The following is a 7,509-nucleotide window of genomic DNA, read 5'->3' as shown; positions in this document are numbered from 1 at the left end:
TCATGGGCGCCCAGGTCCTGCATGCTGTTGTGGCCCAGGCTCACCTGGAGCAACTCGACTCTTCCTTACAGCCTCATGAACCTTTCAGTTCCTAAAGCTGTTTAGCCTGTGAAAGGAAAGTGAATCTAAGGACCCAAAAATCACTAATCGAAAGGGAAAAAAGCTGGGAACTGCTTAGGGCAAACCTGCCTCCCCTTCTATTCAAAGTCACCCCTCTGCTCACTGAGATAAGTGCATATCTGATGGCCTCCTTTGGGGAGGCTATTCAGAAACCCAAAAGAATGCAACAGTTTGTCTCTCACCTACCTGTGACCTGGAATCCCCGCCCCCCCGCTTCGAGTTGTCCCGCCTTTCCCGACGGAACCAACGTTCATCTTACATATATTGATGTCTCCTGTCTCCCTAAAATGTATAAAACCAAGTTGTGTCCCGGCCACCTTGGGCACATGTCGTCAAAACCTCCGGAGGCTGTGTCACGGGCGTCCGTCCATAACCTTGGCAAAATAAACTTTCTAAATTGACTGAGATCATCTCAGATATTCGGGGTTCACAAGTCCATGTATGTGGACGTCCCCTGGGGTAGTGCCCCTCTCCACTGAGCTCACCCGCGTCCTCCTTGTGCGTTTTCTTCAGAAGAAATTTCACAGCTACTTGGTCCACACCTGTCGGCCCTACAGGAACCGCTGTTCTCCACAGGCACATAGGCGGTGTACCTGCAGGGGTGTGTGGAGAGGACCAGGCTCCTCTCCTAATTCCCGCTCAGTTAATAACAAAGGCAGACAAGTTGAGAAATTTGCTAACCCTATCCTTAACCCTAACCACAACCCCAACCCCAAACTTAACCCTAAAAAACCCTAACTACAAACCCAACCACAACCCTAACCCTAAACCCTAACCCCAACTCTAACCCTAAACCGAACCCGAACCTGGACTCGGACCCGCACCTTGACCCTGACCCCTGAACCTGACCTCTAACACTGACCCTTGACCCTGACCCTGACCCAGACCCGGACCCGGACACAGACCCTGCCCCTGACCCGGACCCTGCCCCTGACCCGAAACCTGACCTGGACCCTGACCCTGACCCGGACCCTGAGCGTGACCCTGACCCCAACCCGAACCCTGACCCTGACCCGAACCCGAACCACAACCCCAACCTCAACCCCAACCAAAACCCGAACCCCAACCCCAACGCGAACCCTAACCCTTAACCCCAACCCTAACCCGAACCACAACCCTAACCCGAACCCAATCCCTAACCCCTAACCCGAACCCTGACCATGACCCTCACCCTAACCCTAACCCGAACCCAAAACCTAACCCGATCCCGAACCCGAACCCTGACCCTAGTCCTAACCCTACCCCTACCCCTACACCTAACCCTACCCCTAAACCTACCCCTATCCCTGACCCTGACCTTACCCCTAACCCTGACCCTGACCTTACCCCAACCCTGACCCTGACCCTAACCTTACCCCTAACCCTGACTCTGACCCTGACCTTACCCCTAACCCTGACCCTGACCCTGACCCAACCCGACCCTGACCCGACCTGAACCTGACCCGACCCGACCCTGACCCGAACCCGACCCGATCCCGAACCCTAACCCAAACCCTAACCCTAACCCAGCCCTACTGTATCCCCAACTCCTAACCAATGCTGAGCCCTAACCCTTAACCCCTTACCACAACCATAATCCTCATCCTAACCCTTACCCTAGCCTTATTCCGTCCCACATACTTTGTCCACGATGGGATTTTATCTCATTGTTTGGAGTAGTTGTAAATCTCTGCTCATGTAGGAGTCCTTCACTGTAACAACGACCTTGGTCTTCCACAGACCCTAAATGCAAGTGGCCCGGGATCCTGGGGACGCCATCAGCCACCAGGTGGCAGCAGGGGCCCTTTGTATTTGGACCGTGTGGCTCAGCCAGAGGACTGGACTGGGAAACTCCTACTCACGGCCTCTCTTGGGGTGGTTTTGTTAGGTGACTATATGTCCTGGGACCATCTCCCCAGGGCCTTCGACCTCTCCTTGCTGTCCTGGCTACTGATGTACCTCCAGCCTCTTCCATTCCTCACTTCCTACTAAGACCTGGCCCCGGCATGGCCAGCTCTATGTCTCTCAGACCCTCTCAGGCCACCTTCTCTCTTCTAGGCACTGCCACTGGGCTGCTACTCACACCATAGATCCACAGTCCCCAGGCAGTCCTATGGCAGTGTCCACTGGTGCAGCCTGCACCCCCTTCCCCCAGTCAGCCACCCCCATCTGAGTACTGAGGAGGCCCCTGCCTGATTAGAGACCTCCAGATGCAAACCCAGATCACACAGCACAGTGATAAGAGGAGGGATTCCTACCTCAAAAGAAAGGCATGGGACCAACCCCAGATCCCACCACCCTCGGCCTCAAGGGCAGGCATGACTAGAGGCCCTTGGTGACCAGGACCCGCTGCCTTCTTCACCGACTGGCTGGCATGGCCTCCCTCACCAGCGTTCCCTCCTAACACACCTGTTCTCTCTTACATACCCTAAAGCCACTTGCCAACCACCTGTCACACAGCCACCCCATGCCTGTTGCTGCTTGGCACCCACTGGGAGACAGGGATGTGAATAAACCTCATCTGAGCTGGCTGCCAGATCCTAATGGGCAGGTCCGGTCCGCCCTGTGGGAGAGGTGCTGCCCGGTGAGGCATAAAATCTCGGGATTCTGGCTGGAGGCAGCTCCTGAGACTGCTGGCATGAAGGGGAGCCATGCCCTCCTGCTGGTGGCCCTCACCCTGTTCTGCATCTGCCGTGAGTCTGTGCCATTGGGGTTTCCAGAACATTCAGGGGCAGGGGGGGTGGGGGTACCCGAGAAGGTAAAATCCTGGCATCAGGCCCCTGCAGTGAACACTCCACCTGCACCTGTCACAGAAGTGGGCAAGGACCCTGCAGAACCCGTGCCCACCCAACTCCACCCCAACCAAAGACAAAGCCCAGCTGACCCTACCCCAGCCCCGTCCAGCCTGACCTGGCCCTTCAAGCCCCTGATCAGACCAGCCTCTCATCAGTGGAAATTCCCCCACACCAGGGGCTTAACTTTCCTTCCCTGGTGATCCCAGGGAATGCTGAGTGGAAACTGGAGCAGCTAAGATTAAGGGGGATCTGAAGGGGTCTTCGGGCAAGGTGGAGTTGGGGGTGTTGTGGAGGAAGCCCTGGGGAGGAGGGGTGGGCATTGAAGGGGAAGGTCTGGAGACCATGGAGGTTGGAGCCCTGGGGCAGGTCTGGGGCTGCGGTTGCACCGGAGTCACCCTGTCCTGTCTTGGCATCATCTCGCTCGTGATGCAGGGCTGGCCACAGGGGAGGACTGCAATGAGTTTTTCATGGACTTCCTGCAAACACTACTGGTGGGGACCCCAGAGGAGCTCTATGAGGGGCCCCTGGGCAAGTACAATGTCAACGAAGATGCCAAGTCAGCAATGACTGAACTCAAGTCCTGCACAGACGGCCTGCAGCCAATGCACAAGGCAGAGCTGATCAAGTTGCTGGTATGAGGGCGGGGGGCGGGGCACGCCGTTTTCTAAAGACCTGCAGCCTTACGAAGATCACCCAACACAGCACCCCCACAGCCTCCCACCTACAGACATCACACCACCCACAGACATTGAACCCGCATCAGCCAGCTCAGGTGGGCACCCCAGACCTCCTGTCCACAGAGCGGCCCCCAGACTCCATAGACCTGCTCCTCCCCAGTCTGTGGGCTACCCTCCTCCATGCAGCACATGTGAAACATAGCACAGAGATCGCAAACGCAGGTGCAAGACTGCAATGGCACACTGCGTGCACACAGTGTATAACAGCATCACACCGGCATAGCTCACACTGGTAGCGTTAGCACACATACATGTGTCGTACAGCCATTCATGGGCATGCAGCACACAATCCAGCTGCTGGGAGAGATTGGCAGCAATATGGCGCAGACCCCCCCACGGAGGGCCTTGCTTGCCGATGGGGCCTGTGGCTCTCCCGCTTATTGATGCAGCGCCGTCTTAGAGTCTGTGTGTGTCTGCCTTCCAGGTGCATGTGCTGGGCAGTCAGGACGGTGCCTAAGTGGACCTCAGACATGGCTCAGCCATAGGACCTGCCACACAAGCAGCCATGGACACGCCGCCCACTACCACCTCCCCACATGGAAATTTACCCTCAAACCGTATAATCAATAAAGCCTTCCACAGCTCAGGCTCTGGTTCCTCTCTCTCCCCCCACAGACAGACACACAAATGGGGACATCGAGAACATACTCAGGGACACAGACCCACAGACAGAGAGTCCTGCTTAAGGAGCACATGTGTGAAGGTCCTCTACAGAGGGGCACACAGGGTCCACATAGGAGCAGGCACACCACAGGCAAGACCCAAAATGGAAATCCAAGCAGATGCCATGTAGGCAGGGGGACAGAGCACAGAGCCAGACAGCACCATGTGGACAGAGGGCGTCCAGAGGGAGACGGGTGGCAGAGGCAGCGGTATGAAGTGGGAGAGACAGGGAGCCCCAGAAAGAGGAAGTGTCCAGGACTGGGTGGACACAGACCCCATGTCGCCCATAGGCTAGGTCAGGGTGGGGGTGCTCAGCATCTGAAAGCTGGTGTCGTAAGACAATAGCTGTGTGCAATAAACAGTCACACAGGCAGCCCAGGTCCAGCGGGTTTGAGAACAATCTCTCTTCCCAAAGTCGTCCAAGGAAAGAGTCTGCCTAGAAGACACTGGGAGGGGCCCAAGTCCCAAGAGGACCCCCGACAAGGCCAAGAGAAAAAAAGGTACACCCATGTCCAAGGGGGATGGGAGCCACAGGTGAGCAGCCTCTGAGGAGGTCAGCCAGGGCAGCAGCAGCGCCCACAATGACTCACGCCCACCACAACCAGCACATACCCTAATCCTGACCCTGGATCCCAGGCTCTCCCACAGCCAGAACCTTCCAGCACCTCAGTTTCCCAATCTATGGTCTCTTCTGGGGGCACAGCTGAGTGGAACTGACACATCCTTGGCCACCCTGGGTGCTGAGCCCTGAAACTTCACTGCCCTGGCCCTCTTCTCCACACCTCCGTCCTGTCTGAGCCCGGCCAGGAGGCCACGAGGTGCTGTCTGGCTCTGTGCTCTGTCCACCTGCCTAGATGGTCTCTGCCTGGATTTCCATTTGGCTGAGGAAGCCCTAAGAAGGGGGCCCTAGAGGACTTGGTTACAGGGGACCTGGTGAGGGGACCCAGTGAGGGGGACTTCATGAGGGGATGCCTGGACCTGGTGAGAGAAACATGGAGAGGGGGCCTGGTGAGGGGTGGTCTGGTGAGAGAACTTAGGGGAACCTGGTGAGGGGACATGGGGGGGGCCTTGGCGCGGGGACCTGGCGAGGAGGACCTGGTGAGGGGACATGGCCAAGGAAACCTGGCGAGGAGGACCTGGTGAGTGGACATGGTGGTGGGAGGCCTGGTGAGGGGAACCTGGTCAGGGGGACTTATAGGGGTGTCCTGTTGGTGGAACCTGGTGAGGGGACCTGGTGGTGACATCTGGTGAGGGGATCAAAGGCAGAGGCCATTGTCTTGGTCACACAGACAGAATCTAGAACCTGTCATCCCACAGAGCCACATTCTAGAGTTTAGACTGGGGGACCTCTCCCCAATTCTGTAAGCCCCTGAAGAGAGAAGGCCTTTCTCTCCATGCTCCTTTTGCAGGAACTCCCTGGCACCAAGGCCAAGGGGGACAGGACGGTCTCTGAGGAGGATGGGTCCGTAGACTGCTCTGAGTGCTGTCCCTGCGCCGAAGAAGTTATAGTTCCCTCCTGGGGGGCCCCCTCCCTGCCCCTCAGCACAGCCTCAATCAAGAAGTTCCCCGTCTTTGATCACCACTCTAAGTAGGAGAAACCCGCCCAGGGCTCCCTTAGAGCCGAAAACGGTGGTGAGTTGAGGGCCAGCATGGACAGTAGCTCTGGGATACAGTTAAGCTGGTGAGGAGCTCACAGTCCCATGCAGAAAGTTCCTACCATCCCTTACTCCTGGCTCCCAGCTGGAGATCCCCACTGAGGACGCTGTGGCAGGTTCAGCAGGTCTACCCCTTAGTGTCAGCAAGAGCAGGGACGGGGACATCAGGGGCCAGCCTGGGACAGGGTCGGGCCTCCCAGCACCTGGTAACCCTCTCACTTATGGACAGAGCTGGCCATGACGGAGGAGGTATGGATGGGCACCTGGAGGCCCCATCGCCCCCGGGGACCCATCATGGCCCTCTACAGCAGCCCTGGACCCAAGTACCTGATTCCACCAACAACCGGTAAGAGCCTGAGAGCCTGGGAGGGTCAGGAGCCAGGCGGGCAGGTAGGGGGGCCGGGAAGGGCCTGGGGCTCCATCACTGACTCCCCGCGGGGAGAAGGGCAGGTCAGGCTCCAGGCTGCTCAGGGCCCACTGTGTCCGCAGGCTTCATGAAGCACACGCCCACCAAGCTCCGTGCGCCGGCCTACAGCTTCCGCGGGGCCCCCATGCTCCTGGCAGAGAACTGCTCCCCAGGACCCCGTTATAATGTAAACCCCAAGATACTGAGGACTGGCAAGGACCTTGGCCCTGCCTACTCCATCCTGGGGCGCTACCACAGCAAGACTATGCTGACCCCCGGCCCAGGTTAGTGACCCTGTCTCAGGCTCCTGCCCTGCACAGCCCCGGGCCTGCCCCTCCCTGCTGGGTGCCCCTAACCTCATGGCAGCAAGGGTGTGAGAGAGCTCAGCCGTCCTGGCCCCTTCTGTCCCATCTTTCTCTCTTGAGGGGCCACCATCACGCCTGGGCAGAGAAGACTCTGGCCCTAGAACCCAGCTTCGACCTGGACCTTTCTCTGCCAGGCCGACGTCAGACCCCACTCTCCCTGCTCAAAAATGGCCCTTGTCTCCCCAGCCCCGAAGTCAGTATTTCCATCCTGGATACCCCCTGACGAGACTTGGTCACCACCTGTGTTGGAGCCCAGAGGCCCTCTGCCTGAATGTTGGGGAGTCCTCCTCGAGCCCCCAAACTGGGCTGCATACCCACCTGCTTGTCCCAGCAACCCCCTTGGCTCCTTGTCCAGGTGACTACTTTCCAGAGAAATCCACCAAGTACGTGTTCGACTCAGCACCCAGCCACTCCATCTCCGCCCGAACAAAGACGTTCCGAGTGGACAGCACCCCAGGTCTGCAGCAGCCCCAACCGTCCTCAGCCAAATGGACCTGGGGATCCTGGGTGGGGTGGGTGAGATGGGGCAGCCTGACGGCTGATCTCCAGAGTTGGGGGAACCCAGGGAAGGAGCGGTGGGCCCTGTTCCAGCCTGAGGCTCCACGTCCAGAGTTGGGGGGAACCCAGGGAAGGAGCGGTGGGCCCTGTTCCGGCCTGAGGCTCCACGTCCAGAGTTGGGGGGAAACCAGGGAAGGAGCGGTGGGCCCTGTTCCGGCCTGAGGCTCCACGTCCAGAGCTGGGGGGAAACCAGGGAAGGAGCGGTGGGCCCTGTTCCGGCCTGAGGCTCCA

At 58.5% G+C, this 7,509-nt stretch overlaps 2 protein-coding genes across 3 annotated transcripts in view; both read left to right on the top strand.

Annotated features, from left to right (window-relative positions):
- Nucleotides 1-2,269: 2,269 nt before the first annotated feature.
- SCGB1C1 (secretoglobin family 1C member 1) lies at nucleotides 2,270-4,212 on the top strand. The gene is made up of 3 exons (XM_017885783.1): nucleotides 2,270-2,792; nucleotides 3,327-3,526; nucleotides 4,056-4,212. Exons 1-3 carry the CDS (start codon nucleotides 2,567-2,569, stop codon nucleotides 4,086-4,088), a joined length of 459 nt encoding a protein of 152 aa, XP_017741272.1. The 5' UTR covers nucleotides 2,270-2,566; the 3' UTR covers nucleotides 4,089-4,212.
- Nucleotides 4,213-5,599: 1,387 nt separating this feature from the next.
- CIMAP1A (ciliary microtubule associated protein 1A) overlaps nucleotides 5,600-7,509 on the top strand; it is a 4,835-nt gene continuing 2,925 nt past the window's right edge. Inside the window, exons 1-4 of one of the 2 annotated variants that reach the window (XM_017885781.1) lie at nucleotides 5,600-5,926; nucleotides 6,179-6,295; nucleotides 6,439-6,639; nucleotides 7,076-7,177. In XM_017885781.1, coding sequence (XP_017741270.1) covers nucleotides 6,187-6,295; nucleotides 6,439-6,639; nucleotides 7,076-7,177 — 412 coding nt within the window. In that variant the 5' untranslated portion in view covers nucleotides 5,600-5,926; nucleotides 6,179-6,186. Of the gene's footprint in view, nucleotides 5,927-6,178; nucleotides 6,296-6,438; nucleotides 6,640-7,075; nucleotides 7,178-7,509 lie in introns of those variants that run through there. The other variant, XM_017885782.1, reaches the window with a different exon arrangement.

This window comes from Rhinopithecus bieti, unplaced genomic scaffold (genome assembly GCF_001698545.2).
Source record: "Rhinopithecus bieti isolate Rb0 unplaced genomic scaffold, ASM169854v2 scaffold_15794, whole genome shotgun sequence".
NCBI classification, from domain to species: Eukaryota; Metazoa; Chordata; class Mammalia; order Primates; family Cercopithecidae; genus Rhinopithecus; species Rhinopithecus bieti.
The sequence above is the reverse complement of the archived record's forward strand: the minus strand, read 5'-3'. Positions and strand labels throughout refer to the sequence as shown.

What these genes read in the sequence shown, in the direction of transcription:
- SCGB1C1 (XM_017885783.1), top strand. Translation starts at nt 2,567, where the DNA reads ATGCCTGTTGCTGCTTGGCACCCACTGGGAGACAGGGATGTGAATAAA. An exon ending in CACCCTGTTCTGCATCTGCC is followed by an intron (nt 2,793 to 3,326) that starts GTGAGTCTGTGC and finishes CTCGTGATGCAG; the next exon opens with GGCTGGCCACAGGGGAGGAC. An exon ending in CAGAGCTGATCAAGTTGCTG is followed by an intron (nt 3,527 to 4,055) that starts GTATGAGGGCGG and finishes TCTGCCTTCCAG; the next exon opens with GTGCATGTGCTGGGCAGTCA.